Here is a 22,950-nt window from a genome sequence, read left to right as displayed (position 1 = left end):
CACAGCAGCAAAACATGTCCTGTTCCTCCCTGCAGGGCTAAAGAGGGTTATTTATGTTTCATTTTTCATATGGAAACTGAAAGGCAGTTCCAGCCCATATGTAATGAAATTCCATCTTGGTTCGAGGTGCAAAGGCTGTAGAAGTCATATTTTAATAATGAGTAAAAGTATTAGTGAAATGAACAAACAGTAAAAAAAATATATATTTTTAAAGTAAATAAAATTATTTCTGATTATGTGATTGCTGTTGACAGTTGAGTATAGCCAGTATTGTGTGTATTCATGTATAATACAGTGGAATTTAGGCCCTTTGCTAAGATGTTAGCAAATTGACTATTGTGTCTCCAAGTTGAGCTTAATAAAACAATCAGCAATAGAGTTGGTCCTCTAATAATTGACATCTTCTGACCCAATGCCTGCTTGATACTGCTGCAGATTTGCTCAGTTGCTCAGCAATAAAGTCCTTTTGTGGACTTGGCTGCATGGCTCATTGTCTTGTGGAGGAGGGGTATGGCATATTATAGGAGGGAAATTAACATGGTATTGGCCCTGAGACCAGACCATCTTCAGTGATCATATTATTGAACCAGTAAGAAAGTTCTGGACTAATTAACTTGAGGTATCAGTTTAAATCCCACCATTGGAACTAGGGAATCTAGGATTTCACTCTGTCTCAACTTGTCCACGCCAACCATTTAAAGTTAGTCCTGTTTACTTGCATTTGGCCTGTCTCCTAAACCTTTCATGTCCATGTACTTTTGAACCAAGTATCTTTTAAATGTTGTTATTTTGGCAGCTCGTTCCACCCTGTGTGAACGAGTTGCCCCTCAGGTCCCTTTCTAAATCTTTCCTGTCTCACCTTGAACCTGTAAATTGTGGTGGTACAAGCACCTGGTTCACCACAACAAAGAGTTTAAAATAAGTGAATTGAAGTTGTGTTTGTGTTGTCACCAGATGACAACATAGAATAGAACATAGTACAGCCCACAATGTTTCTGCCAAACGCGATGCCAGATTAAACTAAGTTCCTTCTGCCATTCCCTGCACATTTATGTATCTATCTAACAGCCTCTTAAACTGAACTGTAGTATCTGCTTTCACTCTTGTCAACATGTACCAGGCACTCTCCACTCCTTTTAAAAAAAAACAACAATTTGCTTAACACTTGGCCTTTAAATTTTCCCCCTCACAGTTTAAATGCATGTCCTCTACTATTTGACATTTCTACCCTGAGAAGAAGACTCCAGCTATTTACCCTGTCTGTGTTTCCCATAGTCTAACAGACTTCTGTCCCGTAATCTGACAAATTTCTGTCCGGTCTCCCGTAATCTGACAGACTTCTGTCCGGTCTCCCGTAATCTGACAGACTTCTGTCCGGTCTCCCGTAATCTGACAGGTTTCTGTCCAGTCTCCCATAGTCTGACAAATTTCTGTCCAGTCTCCCCTCCGTCTCAGCAGCTCCAGAGAAAGCAATCCATGTTTGTCCAACCTCCCCTCTTTTCTCATACCATCTAATCTAGGCAGTATCCTGGTGAGCCTCTTCTGCGCTCTTTCCAAGGCCTCCACATAATGAAGTGACCAGATCTGTACAGAAAGGAATGCAGTTTGAGAGTGAAAAGCCTTGGTTCAACACACTGTCACTTGGGCACTCACGTTAGGCATAATGTTCCAAATAATACATGCTCTTCATGAATTTGGAAGTGTTTTCTGTCAGCACACTAGAAAATTGTCAGACTTTCTTTAATATTATCTGGTTTGGAACTGAAGAATGTTTAAATGATATTTCTTACCAGAAGTTGAAGTTGGATCATGTGTCAGAGTGTTAGTGTGCAATGAACCATGTCTGGGTAACAGAGCAATGATAACAGAACAGACCAACAACATGAAGCCCTATAATTTCCTAGGCACAGCCCCCTTGTAGTTACTTTCATAGAACATACATCATTGGAACAAGACCTTTGTCCCATAATGTTGTGCCAAACCATTTAAATTAGTAATCACATGGCTAACTAAACTAATCTCTTCTACCTACACAATGTCCATATCCTTTCATTTTCCTCATATTCATGTGCCCATCTAAATGTCTCTTATATTTCTGCCTCTACCATGCCAGAGAAAACAACCCAAGAAGTTCCCCTTAAATATTTCACCTTTCACCCTTAGCTTGTGACCTCTAGTTCTAGTCTTGCCCAACCTGAACACTTTAACACCATAGGAGCAGAATTATACCATTCAACTCAAGAAAGCTTGCATTTATTTGCCATATCTGTATTCCCCTCATAATTTTGTATATCTCTATAAGATCGCCCCTCATTCTCCTGCACTCCAGGGAATACAGTCCTAATTAGGAGCAGGGAGGAAAATGAGAGCTAACTCAAATCCAAGAGCTTCTATGCTCAGGAGGTGACACAGTCAACCGTTTGTGGTCTGGGAGGGTTGAGAGGGTAAGTAGCAGCAGGATCTCGACCTGAGAATAAGACCTGAACACGAAAAATGTGCAAAAAAAAAATGCCACCATAACTCTGTAATAATGTATTCTCGTTAAAAGTGCCCAGAAAGGAGTCTTGAATTATTGATATGAGAATTTTTACCTGAAATTTGGCCATGGCCTTCGAAGACTGAACTATCATTGAAGAGGCTGTGCATATTGGTGAATGAAATTATTATTTTGTAGCCTGTCTGGGTCTCAGCAGTTCAGATCTTTGATTTTTGCAGCAACTAGTTGATTTTATAATACTACAGTAATGTATGTCCTGTTATCAATCCTGTTTTATTTTTATTTGTGTTTTTGTTTGCCCTTTGTTTTTTTTTCTCCTTTAGCCTCCAGCCAAATACCTCTTACCAGAGATGAGAGTATCTGATGTTGGAAAGAAATGTGTAGTGATCGACTTAGATGAAACCTTAGTACATAGTTCCTTTAAGGTACTGCAAGTTCTTTGTTTAAACTTCATTGTTTATTATGTATTTTTTGATAACTTTAAAGTGTTGAACTCTCACTTTGTCAATCTCATACCTATTGCAAACGGATGCATGATTTGGAGACACTGCAACTTGTCATTACAGATGACTAGTTTTATAGTTTGATAATGCTTGAGTAGTTCTGTAATTTAAAACTCCTTATTCCATAACATACTGTGTTCCTATGAAGGTTGAGGATGGAGACAATGAGGAAAAGATGACGACTTGGATAGACGAAAGAGAAATGTGCATAGTTACTGGGGGAGAAAAACCACAGTGAGAGTAATTGGATATACCAAAAAAAACCACAGTGTGAATAATTAGCTGAATCATCTTTGTGTTTAAACTTTTGAAAGCAAAGGGTAATTTAATAATTCCTCTCTCGATGCTCCTATTTATTTATTGATTTGTTTATTTTTATTCAGAGATATAGTGTGGAACAGGTCCTTCCGGTCCAGTGAGCTGCACCACCAAGCAGCCCACCTATTTAACCCTAGCCTAATCACAGGGCAGTGTATGATGACCAATTAACCCACTAACCCGGTACGTCTTTGCACTGTGAGAGAAAATCGGAGCACCTGGAGAAAACCCACACGTTCATGGGGAGGACGTGCAAACTCCTTTCAGAGGATGGTGGAATTGAACTCTGAATTGAACATGGAATTGAACATGTCCCGAGATGTAATAGTGTCACACTAACCGCTATGCTAGCATGGTGCTTCTGGCCACGGGCTATCTGGATTAGCAATAAATTCATTACCCATGTACAAATCCACAGCCCCCTCACTGGGATGGTATAAAAGTATTGTCTTGCTATCTTGGCTGCAGAGTTAGTCAGAGTCTTTCCTAACCAATACAAGTCTTGATAAGTATGGACATAAACACAAGAGTTTAACATTTTCATATAATTTTGCATTCATCATAGATGTAAAAGATACAAGCCATTCCAGGATTATGTTACATCCAACTTATGGATACCCTTACCTTTGAGCAAACTCCCACTAAATTAAGAAGTCTGATGTACATAGTGCATTTCAGCTCTTGCTCTCTCTCTGCAGTTTGTTATCACTCTTTGATGTCAGAGCTCATGTGGCAGTCTGCTTACCGCATTGAATGATTTTTGGCTATTTTCCAACTTGAGGATAAAATCAATTAGTAGATGTCTGTAAAATCGGGAACCCATTTGTTAGCAGGGAGGGCCAGTATCTGAGCTTCTGCAATGCTATTGTAACAGTGAAGGGTGTTTAGCTCTCGTCCTATCTGACCAAATCAAAACTCATACTTGGGGATTTCCAATCCTTAGTTCTAGACCCTCTTCCACCTTGACAAATACAAAGGAAATTACCAGAGAAGGAAGAAAATAAGACCTGCCCTTCATATAAACAAGGGATTTCATTCATTATCAGATGTTCACTCTTATCGTGGAACAGCTCGTGCAAACTCAGTTGATAGTCTGCCAGTGTCTGAAGAAACCTGAATGAAAAACTACAGGTTTGCCAAGGGTTAATGTATGAGTAGTATTTGATGGCTCCGGCTGGACCTGTACTCACTGGAGTTTAGAAGAATGGGATGTGGGGGAATCTCATTGAAACCTATCGAATATTGAAAGGCTAAGATAGAGTGGATGTGGAGAGGATGTTTTCTATGGTGGGGCTGTCTAGGACCAGAGGGTACAGCCTCAGAATAGAGGGCCATTTATTTAGAGCAGAGGTAAGGAGGAATTTAGCCAGAGGGTGGTGAATCTGTGGAATTCATTGCCACAGACAGCTGTGAATACCAAGCCATTAGGTATATTTAAAACAGTGCTTGATAGGTTGTTTAATAGTAGTGGATGTCAAATGTTATGTGGATCAGGCGGGAGAATGGAGTTGAGAGGGATAATAAATCAGTCTTAATGGGCTGAATGGCCTGAATTCCCTTTTAAACCTTCTGAATTGTAGTCCCAACCCTCCTTGCCATGTGGCCAAGGGAATTGTTGCTCAGGTAATTAGTCTTGCCAGTAAGTGAAGTCTCATTTGTTATGCTTCTCTTGGCTGCTCAAAGTCAGTGGCAGATTCTTACCCTGTCTGCACTGTTACTTTTAATCTGCAACTATTTGCTTTCACCTCAGATATTCTACTTCCCAGAAGGGTCATTTTATTGCCAGGTTAAGAATCTTGGGGTTCACTACATTAGCTACTAAGTAATTCTTTTGATAATAGGTATTCTGTCAAAGCACTGGTCAGTGTGACCAGTTCTGTTTTTGTGTTTGCTCTGTGGGTTTATTTCTTCCGTGCCCATATCCCTTCTTCCCTGTAACAATGAACCACTGTGTCTGCAGACTTGTAGGTCACTTAAATGGTCTGCTATCCAAGGTGTATAAAGAGATTTGTCTGAAAAATCTGTCTTTGTATCATCAGATTGTTTAACCTTCTACTGCTCTACCTCACCAGCCCTCTTTGGTGAAGTGTGCCTAATGGGAGGTACTGATGCCAGATGTAATCTGTGCAGTTAGATGGGCTCAGTATGAGCAAGTTTCATAGAACATTACAGCACAGTACAGGCCATTCAGCCCACAATGTTTTGTCAACCTTTAACCTACTCTAAGATCAATCTAACCCTTCCCTCCTATATAGCCCTACATTTTTCTACCATCTGTGTGCTTATCTACGAGTTTCTTAAATAGCTTTAATGTATCTACCTCTACCACTGCCCCTGGCAGGGTGTTCCACACATCTACCACTCTGTGTTTTAGAAAATCTTACCTCTAACATTCCCCCCCCCCAATCATTTTCTTCAGTCACCTTAGAATAATGTCTCTTCTTATTAGCCATTTCCGCATTGGAAAAATAACTTATTATTCTCTTCAAGGTCATTTCCCAAAATCAGAATAACAGGATTAGGGTTAGCAGAGTTGATAAAAGACTGGTTAGTGGACAGAGCAGCCAGGTAGAAGGCTGTCTGTGATAGTGGGTACCACACACAAATTTGTACTTAGGCTCATCTTTTGTAGTTAATAAAGTCATCTAAACTACCCACATTTATTGTCATGCACAGCTAAGCAGGAATGTAAACTGGGAGGAATAAGGTGATGTGAGCAAGTGAAAACTTGGCTGATGGACATCACTTGGACTGCTACTTCAGTAAGAGAAATAGTTCTCAGTGATGGCCTGGGATATGTCAGTATTCAGAGTGACCTGGGTGTCCTTGAAGATAGAGCACAAAAACTTGAAGGAGCTAAGAGACCAAGCAGCATATAATTGTTTGTTTTACAATGAGATCACAATATAAGAGTAAAGATTTACTGTAATTACATAGGGTTGGAATATATTAGAGCCTTTAGGCCTAGGAACAGATTTAGGCTATTCAGCTCATCAAGTACTCCTCTATTCCATCATGGCTGGTCTATTATCCCTCTCAACCCCATTCTCCTGCCTTATTGCTGTAACCTTTGGCACCCTAACCAATCAAGAACCTATCAACCTCCGCTTTAAATATACCCAATGATTTGGTCTTCACAGCTGTCTGTGGCAATGAATTCCACACAATTAATTCTGATCCTTATCATAGTGGCCTTCTCCTGAAGTACATCAGTGCTACATTATTTTCCTGAACCACTCCATATAGCAGCAGGTTCCACGTAATTATCACATTCTTGAATAAACTTTGAGTCTTGATTTTGCTTTAAGTATTCATGGAATAAACTCTAACCCACACAGTTTGTAGGCATTGCTGGATCTACAGTGAGATCGTTGCACAGCTTTAGAAGCTTGGAATGACTGGGAATTTTTCATAGTGATCTGAGTCTCAGAAGCCTCACCCACACACTTTTCTCCTTAAGCTTTAGTTCTGGAAGTGTGGATTAGCATTTGATAGATTAATCTGGCACTGCCCTCCTCCAGTAAGGAGCACATTGACAGAGAGCCTACAAGGGCAACTGAGGATGAGTCCTAAGGAGGAGGATCTGTCATGAGTGTGTTCTGTCAGTTAATGAGATCCTGTCCTGTTCATATCTCAACTTCCCTAACAAAGCAAAATACTATTAATCAAGGCTTTAAAAATTGCAATAGGCCTAGGTTTATTTTGGAGGTGGAGGTCCAGATTTCCTTTGTCCTTTGTGTGAAGAAGAGCCTCCTAGCATCATCTTTGCAGGCTGGTTTGTTCTGGTTATCTCCAGAAGAAAACAGCAATTTCTCTCTATAAATTGATGAGGGCTATAGATGGCGTGAATGCTTGTAGGCTTTTTTCCCTCAGGTTGAGTGAGACCAGAATTTGAGGTCACAGTTTGAGGGTAAAAGGTGAAATATTTAAGGAGAGTTTGAGGGTGATATTCTTCACTGAGACAGTGGTGAGAATGTGGAATTAGCTGCCAGAGGAAGTGGTAGATGCAGATTCAATTGTAACAAGTCAAAGAAGTTTGGATGTGAGGGGTATGGAGAGCAATAGTCCTGGGTGCAGGTAAATGGGACTAGTCAGAAAAGCAAGTTGGCAGGGCTAGATGGGCAGAAGAGTCTGTTTCTGTGCTTTAGGACTATATGACTAAATCTTTTTAAGTAACTTTTAGATATCCCGATTAAATCTTCCAATATGACCATAACCTTGACATAGAGTTCAGAGGTTTGCATGCCTCAATGACCTGGAGAGCTCTGTTGTCTGGATTCAGGGCCTTGTGCTTTGGCTCTTGGTAAGGTCACCCATGCCAAACAGGTCAAAGGGTAGTAGGCCTCCGTTAGTCTCGATAGACCATGGATTTGCACCTTGGAAAGTTTCCAGCCCTGGGCAGGGTTTTTTTTTAATGGAAGACCAGCAAGTCGCCCCTCTCCACGCCACCGATGTTGTCCAAGGGAAGGGCATTAGGACCCATGCAGCTTGGCACCGGTGTCATTGCAGAACAATGTGTGGTTAAGTGCCCTGCTCAAGGACACACACACAGCCTCAGCCAAGGCTCAAACTAGCGACCTTCAGATCACTAGATGAATGCCTTAACCACTTGGCCACGCGCCAACACTCAAAGCGTAGAGGCCAGACAAAGAGTGGTCCACTGGTCCTTCAGGTTCAGTGGTTCAGCTCAGGGTTAACAGTCCTGACTGGTAAAACAAAATTGTTATGGAAACAGCAAAGATAAATCCTTCTATACAGACAGACATGGAGAACCTTCATTGCTGCCCTAAATGCTAGCAGCGTAATGAGCAGCAAGTAAGCAAGTATCCCTATTATATTACCACCTCCTAACTGTCTGGAGTCAAAGGATCTTGTCCATGCTTCCCTTATAATTCTGTAGATGCTGATAGAGGTCACTTCACTGCCTGTAGAGAGATCACGATGCGATGTCTTTTACATTCCACAAATGTGCTATGCACGTACCAGCTCCATTTCTGTGGTGTCCACCAGGCTTCACCCTTTCCCTGTTCATTCTCTTCCAAGTACCGGAGGGTCTGGACGCACTAAGACACAACTGCTTTTCGTAAACTCACTGGTCATCGCAGAGATCTTGTACAGTATGCACGCAGGTCCATTTCTCAGCCTGACTTCAGTCCTTTTTAGTTAGGTGAACAATATAAAGCATCCAGTAACAATTCATTAAATTCAGAGTAAAATTTTTAGGATGATAACTAGAGATACCAAAGAGGGGTGAATCTGTGGAATTCATGGAAACAACTGTGGAGACCAAGTTTTTATGTATATTTAAGGCAGATATTGATAGATTCTCGATTGGTCAGGGTGTGAAGGGATTATGGGGAGGAAAGCAGGAGGTTGGGGCTGAGAGGAAAAATGAATCAGCCATGATGAAACAATGGAGCAGACTCAATGGACGTAGGACCTAATTTGGCTTCGATGTCTGATGGTCTTACAATAAAGGCAATCCACATGTTTGTCTTCATTGGTCAGAGTATTGAATATAATGTTCAAGAAGTTATTTATGGAGCAGCTGGATAAGTCCACTTGCTCTTGTGTGTAACTTTGTTTGCCCTATTACAGGAAAGTTGTGGAGGATTTGAAAAGGATACCAAAGAGAATCTAGGATCATCTTTATTTGCCATGTACGTTTATATGAATTAGGAGTTTGCTGTGGTGTGTTGGTCAGGATGCGACACACATTGGAAGGTTTACCAGAATTAGATGGTATGAGTTGTGGAGAGAGAGATTGGACAAATCTGGATAATTTCATTTGGAGTGTTGGCAGCTGAGGGGAGATCTGATAATAAGACCATAATATATAGGAGAAGAATTAAGACATTTGGCCCATTGAGTCTGCTCCACTAATTCATCATGGCTAATCTAATTTTCCTCTCAGCCCCAATCTCCTACCTTCTCCCTGTATCCCCTCATGCCCTGATCAACCAAGAATCTATCAACCTCTGCCTTAACTATACATAAAGACTTGGCCTTCACAGCTGCCTGTGGCAAATAATTCCACAGATTTATCTCACTATGAGAGGCATAGATAGGATAGACAGTCGGAATCGTTTTTTCCACCACACAGTGGTAGCTGCCTGGAACAGGCTGCTGTGAGAACATGGAAGCAGGAGTTTGAGGCTGTTAGATAGACATATGACTACGTAGGGAATGAAGGGATGTGGCTCATGTACAGGCAGAGATTTAATTTAAGTTGGCGTTGACTTCAGTGCAGACATAGTGGGCTGAAGGGCCTGTTTTCTTTGCTGTTCTGTATTCAAACTGTTGCTTAAAAGTGGAATTTCTGATGCTCAATCTTGAGAAACTGTTCTCATTTTGAAAGCTGTCTTTTAGATTCAGCCTGCCACATCTGACAAGGCATTTAATAAGGCACCCCATGCAAGGCTTAGTGAAAAAATAAGGAATCATGGGATCCAAGGGGACATTGCTTTGTGGATCCAGAACTGACTTGCCCACAGAAGGCAAAGAGTGGTTGTAGATGGGTTATATTCTGCATGGAGGTCAGTCACCAGTGGTGTGCCTCAGAGATCTGTTCTGGGACCCCTACTCTTTGTGATTTTTATAAATGACCTGGATGAGGAAGTGGAGGGATGGGTTTTGCTGATGACACAAAGGTTTGGGGTGTTGTGGATAGTGTGGAGGGCTGTCAGAGGTTACAGCAGGACATTGATAGGATGCAAAACTGGGCTGAGAAGTGGCAGATGGAGTTCAACCCAGTTAAGTGTGAAGTGGTTCATTTTGGTAGATCAAATATGATGGCAGAATATCGTATTAACGGTAAGACTCTTGGCAGTGTGGAAGATCAGAGGGATCTTGGGGTCCGAGTCCATAGGACACTCAAAGCTACTATGCGGGTTGACTGTGTGGTTAGTAAAGCATACGGTGCATTGGCCTTCATCAATCATGGGACTGAGTTTAGGAGCCGAGAGGCTATGTTGCAGCTATATAGGACCCTGGTCAGACCCCACTTGGAGTATTGTGCTCAGTTCTGGTCACCTCACTGCAGGAAGGATGTGGAAACCATAGAAAGGGTGCAGAGGAGATTTACAAGGATGTTGCCTGGATTGGGGAGCATGTCTTATGAGAATAGGTTGAGTGAACTCAGCCTTTTTTCCTTGGAGTGACAGGGTGAGAGGTGACCTGATAGAGGTGTCAAGATGATCAGGGGCATTGATCGTGTAGATATTCAGAGGCTTTTTCCCAGGACTGGAATGGTTAGCACAAGAGGGCATAGTTTTGAGGTGCTTGGAAGTAAGTACAGAGGAGATGTCAGGAGTAAATTTTTTACACAGAGTGGTGAGTATATGGAATGAGCTGCAGGTGACGTTGGTGGAGGCAGAAACAATAGGGTCTTTTAAGAGACTCCTGGACAGGTACATGGAGCTCAGAAAAATAGAGGGCTGTGGGTAACCCTAGGTAATTTCTAAGGTAAGGACATGTTTGGCACAGCTTTGTGGACCAAAGGGCCTGTATTGTATTGTAGGTTTTCTATGTTTCTATCTGCAAACTCTTCAGAAAACTGATGCTGCACTGTTTTGGCCGATGACCCTCTCATTACATTCCCCCCCCCCCACAGCCCTACTTCATTATTCCGGACTCTCTTCCTACATTTTGTTACTTGATTATGGTTGTCACTTTCTGAGCTAAGCTATGTGTCTTCTCAATACCCTCGTGGTTGACAAAGAAGTGGGCAAGAAAAATCTTTACAGGCACTACCCACCCTACCAACTGCCCTTTCCAAAAGCTCCCTTCTGGAAAGTGTTATAGGGCTATTAAAACAAAAAGCATACCATTAAAATGATATGCTTTTTGTTTTAATAGCCCTATAAAGCCTGTTCCTTCATGTAGTTAATCTGATTAGCCCTACCCCACCCCCCTCTATCTATTACCCCTGTAAACACTTTAAACCACTTTTTATAATGTTGTTTATATTGTAAGTACATGCTGCTATTTATGCACTTTTTATTCCATCGCTGTACTTTAACCTCTGACTTTATTTTATGTAATTTTTTTAATTGTTGTTGACTGTTGTAGGATTTTTGTTTTGCAAAATGGCCCACATGCCACAGTAAATTCCTAATTCATGTAAATGTACGTGCCAAATAAAGTTGATCCTTGATCATCTCCTTTCCTCAAACCTATGACCTTAAGACTTCAAAACTGTGGAACATATTTATCTCAGTTTCCTATAGTGGGGGAGTCTAAGACCAGAGGACAGCTCAGATTAGAAGGACGATCCTTAAGAACAGAGATGAGGAGGAATTTCTTTAGCTAGAGGATGAAGAATCTGTGAAATTCATTGCCACAGATGACTGTGAAGGCCAAGTTATTGGGTATAATTAAAGCGGAGATTGATAGGTTCTTGATTATTTAGGGTGACAAAGGTTTCGGGGAGAAGGCAGGAGAATGGGCTTGCGAAGGATACTAAATCAGCCATGATAGAGCAGACTCTATGACTGAGTGACCTAATTCTGTTCCTATGTCTTATGGTTTCAGTCACTGCTCCCTTTGTCGTGCAGGATAAAGCCCTGACGAAAGCCGTTGATCTTTACTTGTGCCTTATCGGCTGTAGATCTATGAGCATTGTGCTTCCCTTCTTCATTCCAGACCCTTAAACACAAAAATGCACAAGACAGCCCTGTACACCATGACGGAATGAGATACTGCTGTGAGCACTGCAGTTTGGGTGAAGCACTAAGATGTCTGCTTTCTCAGATGAATATAGAACAGTGCAGGCCCTTCAGCCCATGATGTTATGTCAACCTTTTAACCTACTCTATGATCAATCTAACCTGCCTCTTCTGCATAGCCCTCCATTTTTCTATCATACATGTGCCTATCTAAGAGTCTCTTAGATATCCCTAATGTATTTGGCTCTACCACCATCCCTAACCCACATACCCACCACTCTGTTTTTTAGAAAAAAGAACTCACCTCTGACATCCCCACTACACTTTCCTTCAATCACCTTAAAATTATACTCCCTTGTATTAGTCATTCCCACCCTGGGAAAAAGTCTCTGGTTGATTTCTTGATATATGCTTATCATCATCTAATAACCTTCAAGTCACTTCTTATCCTCTTTCACTCCAAAGAGAAAAGCCCTAGCTCACCCAACCCATCATTATAAGACATGATTCCACATAGCGTCCTGGTAATTTTCTCTGTATTCTTACTAAAGCTTCCATAGTCTTCCTATAATGAAGTGACCAGAATTAAACAAAATATTCCAAGTGTGGTCTAACCACTATGTTTTTTAGAGCTGCAACATTACCTCGTGGCTCTTGGACTAATGAAGACCAATACACCATAAGCCTCTTTAACCACCTGGTAAATTTACATGGCAACTTTGAAGTACCCATTGAAGTGGTCCCAAGATTCCTTTTCCTCCGCACTGACATTAACCCTTCAAATTCAACCTACCAAAATGAGTCATTTCACACTTCTCTGGATTGAACTCCACCTGCCACTTCTCAGCCCAGCTCTGCATCCTGTCTATATTCCATTGACAGCATTCTACACTAACCTTAACTTCACCAACCTTCATGTCATTTGCAAGCTTACTAACCCACCCGTCCACTTCCTCGTCTGAATTATTTATTAAAATCACAAACAGCAGCTGCCCCAGAATAGATCCCTGCAGAACACCACTGGTCAATGACCTCCAAGCAGGGGAGCTGAAAGGACAAGGTGAAATATTTTGAAGAGCAGGAGGCATTGTCCTAGCCGTAATTTATCACTAAAGCATGTTATCTGAACACTGCCATGTTGCTGTTTTAGGCCATGCAGTGACCAAACTGGCTACCATGTTTTCTACCTTACAGTGGTGACCACGCTGTAAAAAATAATGCATTAGCTGTAAAGCATTTTGCAATTTTCCAAGAGGATAGTAAATTACTTAGAAAAGTAAAACTTTTAAAGATAAGAATACATAGAAGCAAAAGTCTGCCCTTCTGTCCCCTCCCTCTGCCTGTTTAGCCATTTACATAACAAACTTTTACCTTAGTGCCACTTTTTATACTAGCCTCTATTAAAACTAATTGATCCGTTGATTTCTGACTTGAATATACTTAGTGTTGCTGATCTCCACAACTGCTAGTGGTAGTGAGTTCCAATGATTTAGTGTGATCTTGGTAAAGGAATTTCTTACCATCAGTCTAGGAAAGCTAGCCTCTTTATGACCCCTGGTTCTAGGAAGTTTGACAAGGAAATTTAATCACCGAGTATTCTGCTTCACTTAACTCTAGAGAAGTATAGGCCAAGTCTGCTCTTGGGACAAAATCTCCATTCCAACATCAATCTGCTAAACCTTTGTTCCATTCTTGCTGGTACAGGTATCTCTTTCCCCTGCCCAGGAATCTCACTTGCAGTGCGATATCTTCACAGATTCACCAGTTTATTGTATCTTCTGTGAAAAAATGCGAAGTATTCTTTTAACTTCGCTGCTTATTCCTTAATCCCCATATAATTCTCCATTTCAGTTTGTTAAGGACTTGTATTAACATTTGCTAAATTCTTCCTTTTTACATATGTATAGATTTTTTAGTCGGCATTTATTTCTAGTTAGATCACGCTTATATTCTACTTTCCCTTATTCAATGCACTCATTCACTTTTTGCCCAATTAAATGGTTCATATAGTTCAATTTAATATCAGAGAAGGTATACAGTATACAACAAAAAATTCTTACTCTTCACAGACATCCACCAAAAAATAAATCCCATTGAATAAATGATAGAACTATCAGAACCCTGAAACCCCCCCCACTTGCGCCAGCAGAAGTACCAACCCTCTCCCCCACCCACCATGCAAGAAATAGCAGAAACCCCAAAAGAGGCATTGATCTGGAGTCCATCAAAACCTACAGTACCTTGGTATCTCATCCAGGGAGAGAGAGGTTGCTGCTGCATCAAGTGCAGAGACCAGCAACTTGCTGTTCCAATGTTACAGTCTTTTGCATCGCTTCTCCAAGCCCCGTCTCAGGGGCCGACAGACTCTCACTCCATCAAAAGAAAGAGGACCATCCAAGTTCTTCCTGGAGACAGCCAAGTGCCAGGCTGCACCGTCAGTTTAAAACCCCATTGCTTGCAAAGAACCATATTTTGAACTGTAGATTACAGTCTTCGACAGAATCCCAACCACCTTGAAAAGAAAAGAAAGGTGTATGAGAAGAAGCAGCAGCTGTTTCTTGGATGAATTGTTGAAGCCATCTGGATCTGCAAAAACTGGCGCCATCTTTAATCTTAACGTTTATTTCTTAGATTTTGTTTTATTTGTAGTATTTTTCCTTTGTTCTAATACTAACTTCTCATATTAGACATAGTAGGAGCACTTTTCCTCTCAGGCTTTTGTGCCATAAGGCCATTCAGCCCAACAAGTCTGCTACACCATTCCATCATGTCTGACTTATTATCCCTCTCAACCCCATTCTCCTGCATTCTCCCCATAACCTTTGATGCTCTGACTAATTGAGAACCTATCAGCCTCCACTTTAAGTGATAACTTGGCCTCAACAGCTATTCGTGGCAATGAATTCCACAGATTCATTACCCTCTGGTGTAAGACATTTTTCCTCATATATTCTAAATGGATGTCCCTCAATTCTGATTCTGTGTCCTCTGGTCTCAGACTCCCCCAATATAGGAATCATCCTCTCCACATCCACTCTATCCAGATTTTTTAATATTTGATAGGTTTCAAAGATATCCCCTTCATTGTTCTACACTCTAGTTAATACAGGACATAAATTAATCTGTAAAAAAAAATGTATTACATTTTTAAATGTTAACTGTTGTTTCTCTACCGTTGCACCTCTTAATGTAGTTTCCAATCTACCATTGCCTCCCCTTCATAGATCGCTTTGCTTTAAATGAATGGCTCTGCTTACGGATTGCACTAAACCTGTGGCATCCTCCATATGAGACCATAAGACATAGGAGCAGAATGAGGCCATTTGACCCACTGAGACTTCTCCACCATTCTTAATGTAGCTAATTTATTATCCCTCTCAGCCCCATTCTCCTGAGGGGAGGTAATTTTAAAGGAGATGTGAGGGGAAGTTTTTTTTAAACAGAATGATGTGTGCCTAGAATGCACTGTCTTGGGTAGTGGTAGAGGGAGGAACGTTTAAGAGATGTTTAGATAGGCACAAGAATGTGAGGAAAATGGAGGGATATGGACATTGTGTAGGCAGAAGAGATTAGTTAGACATTTGATTTGGATTTGTACAACATTGTGTGCTGTACTGTTCTATGTTCCTGTCTTCTCCTTCACTTCCTGTAGTTAAATAAATAATATTCAACGTGGGAGAACTTCAGGAGCTGTTACCCAAAATAACTTGAATGATTAACGTTAATGAAAAAATCAGTTCAGATATTTCCACGGTATTACAGACACCAGCTCTGTGGGTGAACTGGAAGCACATAGCTGCCATGACACTGTGCTGTGAAAGTCCTGCAGGAATGGCCACTATCTAGATGGCATCTTGCTCTTGAGCAAGTATGGAGCGCCCTCACCTGGCTCTGCTGTTGCCTTTGTGCTGTCCTCAGGATTACCAGTCAGATATTGGGCATTTGCATTTTAGCTACACATTGTCCTGATACCTGACCTCAAGCAGCAACCTTCATTAATGCACTGTCTTCAACATGGCCTTTTCTCCTTGAAGGGATGGAGGATGAGAGGTGACCTGATAGAGGTGTATAAGATGATGAGAGGCATTGATCGTGTGGATAGTCAGAGGCTTTTTCCCCAGGGTTGAAATGGCTAGCACGCGAGGGCACAGTTTTAAGGTGATTGGAAGTAGGTATAGAGGTGATGTCCTTAATTGTACTCACCTCTACCACATCCTCTGAGCATTTGATGGCTCTGGGCCTGTGCTTCGAACAATGAGGGGATCTCACGGGAAACTATCGAATTTTGAAAGAAGAAAGGTTGTATCCTATAGAGGGGGGAAGTCCAGGACCAGCGGGTATAGCCTCAGAATAGAAGGATGTCCCTTTGGAACAGAAATAGGAAGGAATTTCTATAGCTAGAGGGTGGTGAATCTTTTGGATTCATTGTCACAGGCAGCTATGGAGGCCAGGTCATTGGGTATTTTAAAGCAGAGGCTGATAGGTTCTTGGTTAGTCAAGGCATCAAGGGTTATGAGGAGAAGGTAGGAGAATGGGGTTGAGAGGGATAATAAATCAGCCATGATGGAATACTGGAGCAGATGCAATGGCCTAATGACCTAATCCTGCTCTTATGTCTTATGGTCTTCATACTTTGAAAACTCTATAGTCTATATAGGAAGATTATTTTGCTTTCACTCCTTGGTCTCCAGCCCTAGTCCACTGCTATAATTCTTCCCCGTAGATGCATGTTTTTACCGTGATCTTATTGAACTCATACTTTATAAAGACCAGTTATAAGAGATACTATTTATTAGTCAGACTGAGGCTTAAATCAGTGAAAATTCAGCATGGTGGGACACTTGTGCAAGCAGTTATGTGTGTTTTTCTTAGTTCCTCGCCCACATTCACCCCTCGGATCAATCCCACATCCAAAAATCCAGATCATTCCTCAGTTTTTCTGTTTGTGATTTTGGCTTCAATGATCTGCTTGTCAGGAGACAGGTGGGTGAAGATTTTACAGTAAAGGTCAAGCACTGTGTGGCTGAATTCATACACTGCAGCAGTTCACCCATCTGCAGTGTCCTTCCCTGCCGCTGTGAACCCATTGCTCAAACATAAATAAGGCAAGTTGGGAATTAACCTCTGTCTACACTTCTCACCACTTCTATAAAGAAGCCAACGTAATTGAAGACCTTACCCTCTTCTACACCCTCCCGTTGGTCAAAAGATACAAAAGCCTGAAAATGCATACCACTAGGCTCAAGGACAGCTTCTATCCCACTGTTATCAGACTTCTGAATGGTCTCCAGTTGGATAAGGTGAACTCTTCTTATTGTCTGCCTGCAGTACACTTCCTCTATTAACTGTAACACTTCATTCTGCATTCTGTACAACACACACAAAATGCTGGAGGAGCTCAGGTCAGGCAGCATCTATGGAAATTAATAAACAGTCAATGTTTCTGGCTGAGGCCCTTCATCAGGACTGGAAAAGAAGGGAAAAGAAGCCAGAATGCCTTGCTTTTCAATCTTGAAGAAGGATCTCAGCCCAAAACGTCGACTGTTTACTAATTTCCTTAGATGCTGCCTGAGATGGAGGGTTCCTCCAGCATTTTGCGTGTGTTGCTCTGGATTTCCAGCATCTGCAGAATCTCCTGTGTTTCTGCATTGTTAGCCTTTTCCCTTAAACTACCTCAATCACTGTTGTAATGAAGTAATCTGTATGGATGGCATGCAAAACAAGTTTTTCTCAGTGTCTCTGTACATGGACAATAATAAACCAATTTAACCTCAAACAGCAAAGCTAAGAATGAGATAATGGATCAATTTGTGGAGCTCTGGTTTAACATTATCTGTATGTCACACTGGTGAGGCCCTCCATTGGTCAGAGTCCAGCGTGGATGTTGCGTCCCAGCTGTCTACGTTATAATGCAATACGATATGGAGAGCAAGCTGTAGTCCATGCAGCAGGCTCCCCTTCTACACCAGCTGATGAAACCAAAGAAATGGCAGATCGGCATCAGCAGGGCCACAGGAATTGCCAGTCAGAGTTGGATCAATGTAGACTGGACTGCCTTAGGGACTTAAGCTCCAGATTTTTCCTTGGGGTTTACTCCCAAAGCCCTCTAGTGAGCAAGGTAGCAGAGATTTATGATCAGAGTTTTTCTTCTGCTAGGTGAGCTGCCAACCATAGCTGATGAATCCCATCTGCCCAAAGCAACTGGTTTGAAGGCACCAGTAACCCACCTTTGCCCTTCTCCTGTCAGTAGAGTGGTTCTGCTGGGCTTGGTAGCTAAGCCACAGATGAAGTCCAGGAGCTGGACCTGGTTGTCAGAGGCTATCTTATACGCACACCATTGGGAGCATTTAATAGGTAGTGGGAGCTTGTCCCCATTGTGACCCCACCCTCCCCCTTCCCAGCAATGACAACCTGTCACTAGTATAATAATCAATTTAGAAAATGTGTTTAAGATTTCCTGGTTTAATATCATTGGAGTGAAAGCAATAAATGAAAACTGCAATGTGAACGCATAATTTCTTAGGTTTAATCATCTTGTCTGGGAAGCAAATGCAAATAATAGTCCATTGGAGATAGCCCATTCAAATAATGAACAGAATTAGACTTTGCATTTTAAACTGATTTATAATAACAACCTTTTTGTTTATTTACAGCCTATTAACAATGCTGATTTCATTGTTCCTGTTGAGATAGATGGGACAGTTCACCAGGTAAGGAATCGTACAGTAGATATTGGAGCCTTAATTATCAGAGTGCTAACTAGTGCTTCAAGCTTGCATGGGTGGGTCTGAGAATCTGAGCTTTCTGTGCAAACTGATTAGCATGACACTATTGCAGCTCAGGGCGTCCAAGTTCAGAATTCAATTCCGGTGTCCTCTGTAAGGAGTTTGAACTCCAGGCGTTCTGGTTTCCTCCCACTGAGCAAAGACATACTATTAAAGCTATTAAAGCTATTATTAATGCTTTTTGAGTTAGTGATTTAGATGCATATCATATTATTACTGAGTTAAGTATTGTATGTAATGAGTTTTTGCTACAACAAGTGTATGGGACATTGGAAAAATGTTGAATTTCCCCATGGGGATGAATAAAGTATCTATCTATCTATCTATCTATCTATCTAGTAGGTTAATAGGCCATTATAAATCCTCCTGTGATTAGGCTAGGGTTTAATAGGTGGGTTGCAGGACAGTGCAGTTTGTTGGCCTGAAAGGACCTGTTCCATTCTGTATCTCTAAATAAATAGATTATAGATTTGGAGCATTACCGAGGACTAAAAGCTAAAGATGGAAAAGGTGAAATTACAGATAAAATGAGCAGTGGGGGAGAATAAATAAGCATGGTCCTGTTTTTCTGCAGTTCATTCTGATTAGAATAGGAACGTATTTCCCAAAAAGGGTAGGATTCCAAGGGAGATTTTAAACCATACAAAGTTCTGTGAGGCTCAGATATTTGTGGCCATGGGTACACTTCAATTGGCCTGTGAGTAACAGGCTGATTCTCTCCTTTACCATCACCACCAGATGTCTCACCATGGATTCATCCAGCATGAAAATGGGCCATTTGGCCCAGCACTGCCGTGCTGACCATCCATACTAATCCTATCTAGAGCAGCACAGTGGCATAGCGGTTAGCGCATTCACTCTTACAGCATCAGAGTTGATTCCTGCTGCTGTCTGTAAGGAGTTTGTATGTTCTCTCTATGACATCTGGGGTTTCTTCTAGGTGCTTTGGTTTCCGTCATGTTCCAAAGACGTACAGTTTATGAGGCATGGTGACATTTGTGGACTTCCCACAGCACATCCTCGGACTGTGATTACTGATGTAAAACGAAGGATTTCACTATACATATGATAAATAAAGCCAATCTTTAGACCTATAATCTTTCCGACATTGCCTTTTATGCCTGGACAGTTCCTGTGCTTGTCTCGATACTTCAATGCGATCAACGCCTCTCAATCCACCACTCTCTGGAAGTGTGTTTGAGATACTCACGATTCTGGGTGAGAAAGGATCCCCTCGTTATCACCTCCTGATAAACCTCATCTGTACCCGCATACTGTCACATCTTTCCTTTAGTTTCCTGACTAGAATTACACCTCTGCTTCATCACAGTTTGTTAGTTGGATATAAAAGGTAGTTTGTCAGTTCCAGACAAAAGGTCTGGTGGATTGGTTATGCAAGAGACCACAAAGTATAGGTGCTCAGGAACTGGAGGATTGTATGGCTGCAGATTGCAGAGATAGGAATGTATGAGGGAGAGCAGAATAAGAGTTTTAAAATCTAGGCACTCTGAGATTGGTAACTGAGTGCATGATTGCAGGGGCAATACAGAAACTACTCAGACAACTGACAGCGTAGCACAGGCCCTTCGGCCCACAATGTTGTGCCAGCCTTTCTTATTTAGCAATACAGCGTGGAGTAGGCCTTTTTGACCCTTCACTTCACTCCAGCAACCCCACAATCCTGATTAACCCTAACCTAATTATGGGACAATTTACAATGACCAATTAAACTACCCAGTACATCTTTGGACTTTGGGAGGAAACTGGAGCACCTGGGGAAAACACATGCACTCCATGGGCAGGACAAACAGAGATTTCTTACAGAACAACGCCAGAATTGTAACTTACTCTAATCTCAATCGTTAAACACTTACCTCCTACAGAGCTCTCCAGTTTTCTATTATCTATGTGCCTATTTATGAGTTTCTTAAAATGCCCCCACTGCCTCTACTACCACCCCTGGCAGGGTGTTCCACACACCCACCATTCTCTTTATGCTTAAAAAAGATCTACCTCTGACATCCCTCCCGAAAAGTTCCTTCAATCACCTTAAAAGTATGCCCCCTTGAATTAGCTTTATTTGTTCTGGAAGAAAGGTCTCTGTAGCACTCAATCTGTGCCTCTTAGCATCTTGTACACCTCTATCAAATCCTCTGTTATCCTCCTTCCCTCATTTGTGGATAAGCTGAGTTTTATAAAAGCTGGGAGGTTGACAGGAGTGCATTGGTACAGTCAAGTTTAAAGATAACATGGAAAAGATAAGGATTTTACCAGCAGATGAACTGCGATAGACTGAATGAAGTAGTGATGTCTTGGAAACTGGTGGACTTTGATAGAGGAGTTATCACTTTAGATACTGTGCACTGCTATAATATAACCAACAATTATTAAATTCTCACTTGAATGGCACTCTAATGTAAACTCTGTTACCATGGGAACACACAAGACTGAGCAAAGAAGCATAATTATATTTCCACTATAATATAAAATTAAAATGAGAAAAAAAGATAGGGTGAATCATCCAAATGATGGCTGCTGTTGGTTGGTTTCTCAGTATGTGTAAATCGGCAAGTTTATGTCATTGGCTTTTATATTAATGCAAGTACATCTCTGTTGATACGATAAAGGGATTAGCTTTAACTCACATCCTAGAACAGGAGAGGACGAGTGCCAGCTGTGAAGTGGTGTCTTCTATTGGAGAGCGTATGATTAGACTGAGACCTGGTTCAAGTAATCCAGGATAGGCTGTGTGCCTTCTAGTTGGCCTATTCTTGATTACTTGTACTTGGAAGCAGTCATAGTGCCTGCTGGAGACAAGCCTGCTTCTGAAGATGCAAAAAGACCATCGACTGCATAAAATGTGACCTAACATGGATTTTTAGAGGCTCTGAAAGTGATTATTTACTTCCCCCTTTATTGCACTGTAGCTGGTCAGACTGGGGTGTGGGGAGAGAGCCTTCCTTGACAATGTTTGCTTGTTTAGAGGTACAGTGCTGAGCAGGCCCACTGGACCAACAAGCTTCACTGCCCTGAACCCACTCATTTAACCCTAGCCTAATCACAGGACAATTTACAATGACTAAGTAACCTGCTAGCCTGTACATAATGTTAACCTGAATAACGGTAGGAAACTACAGCACCCAGAGGAAACCCATGTGGTTCAGGGGTGAAAGTTCAAACTCGTTATAGACGGTACCGGAATTGAACTCAAATCAAATCAAGTTTAATTATCATTCAAATCACACATAGGTACAGCTGAACGAGACAGCATTCCTCTGGAGTCAAGATGCAAAACATTCAAATGAGCAAGTAAAGATTCAAAAATAGCGAGTAACACAATTCATAAAACATAATTCTGAACTGGAATGGCCCTACGCTACTATGGGCCCCTAATTAGTACCTCATTGCCGTGTGGGGCTGTAACTAAGCACAATGGGACATCCTAACTCATTGGAGGAGTCAACCTCACCAAAGCTTAAAACAGATCCTCTCTATAGCAATAGGTTATAGAGTCATAGAAACAGAAAATCTACAGCACAGTACAGGCCCTTCGGCCCACAAAGCTGTGCCAGACATGTCCTTACCTTAGAACTACCTAAGCTTACCCATAGCCCTCTATTTCTCTAAGCTCCATGTACCTATCCAGGAGTCTCTTAAAACACCCTATTGTTTCCACCTCCACCACCACCACTGGCAGCCCATTCCATGCACTCACCACTCTCTGTGTTTTTAAAAAAAAAACCAACTTAACTCCTGACATATCCTCTGTACCTACTTCCAAGAACCTTAAAACTACCAAAATTAACCAACGCGTACCTATCTGGGTTGATCTCCATTTGCCACTTCTCAGCCCAGTTTTGCATCCTATCAATGTCCTGCTATAACCTCTGACAGCCCTCCACACTACCCACAATACCCCCAACCTTTGTGTCATCAGCAAACTTACTAACCCTTCACTCCTCTTCCTTATCCAGGTCATTTATAAAAATCAGAAAGAGCAGGGGTCCCTGAACAGATCCCTGAAGTACATCATTGGTCACTGACCTCCATGCAGAATATGACCCGTCTACAACCACTCTTTGCCTTCTGTGGGCAAGCCAGTTCTGGATCCACAAGGCAATGTCCCCTTGGATCCTAGGGGATCCAAGCCTTGCATGGGATACCTTATCAAATGCCTTGCT

At 41.7% G+C, this 22,950-nt stretch overlaps 1 protein-coding gene across 2 annotated transcripts in view; it reads left to right on the top strand.

The window, feature by feature from the left end:
- Nucleotides 1-22,950, top strand: part of ctdspla (CTD (carboxy-terminal domain, RNA polymerase II, polypeptide A) small phosphatase-like a) — a 241,000-nt gene that overhangs the window by 189,886 nt on the left and 28,164 nt on the right. For both annotated transcript variants that reach the window (XM_073055057.1, XM_073055056.1), the window contains 2 exons: nucleotides 2,821-2,922; nucleotides 18,638-18,694. In XM_073055057.1, the coding sequence (XP_072911158.1) occupies nucleotides 2,821-2,922; nucleotides 18,638-18,694 (159 nt within the window). The remainder of the gene's footprint in view (nucleotides 1-2,820; nucleotides 2,923-18,637; nucleotides 18,695-22,950) is intronic.

This window comes from Hemitrygon akajei, chromosome 8 (assembly GCF_048418815.1).
Source record: "Hemitrygon akajei chromosome 8, sHemAka1.3, whole genome shotgun sequence".
Taxonomy (NCBI): Eukaryota; Metazoa; Chordata; class Chondrichthyes; order Myliobatiformes; family Dasyatidae; genus Hemitrygon; species Hemitrygon akajei.
The sequence above is the reverse complement of the archived record's forward strand: the minus strand, read 5'-3'. Positions and strand labels throughout refer to the sequence as shown.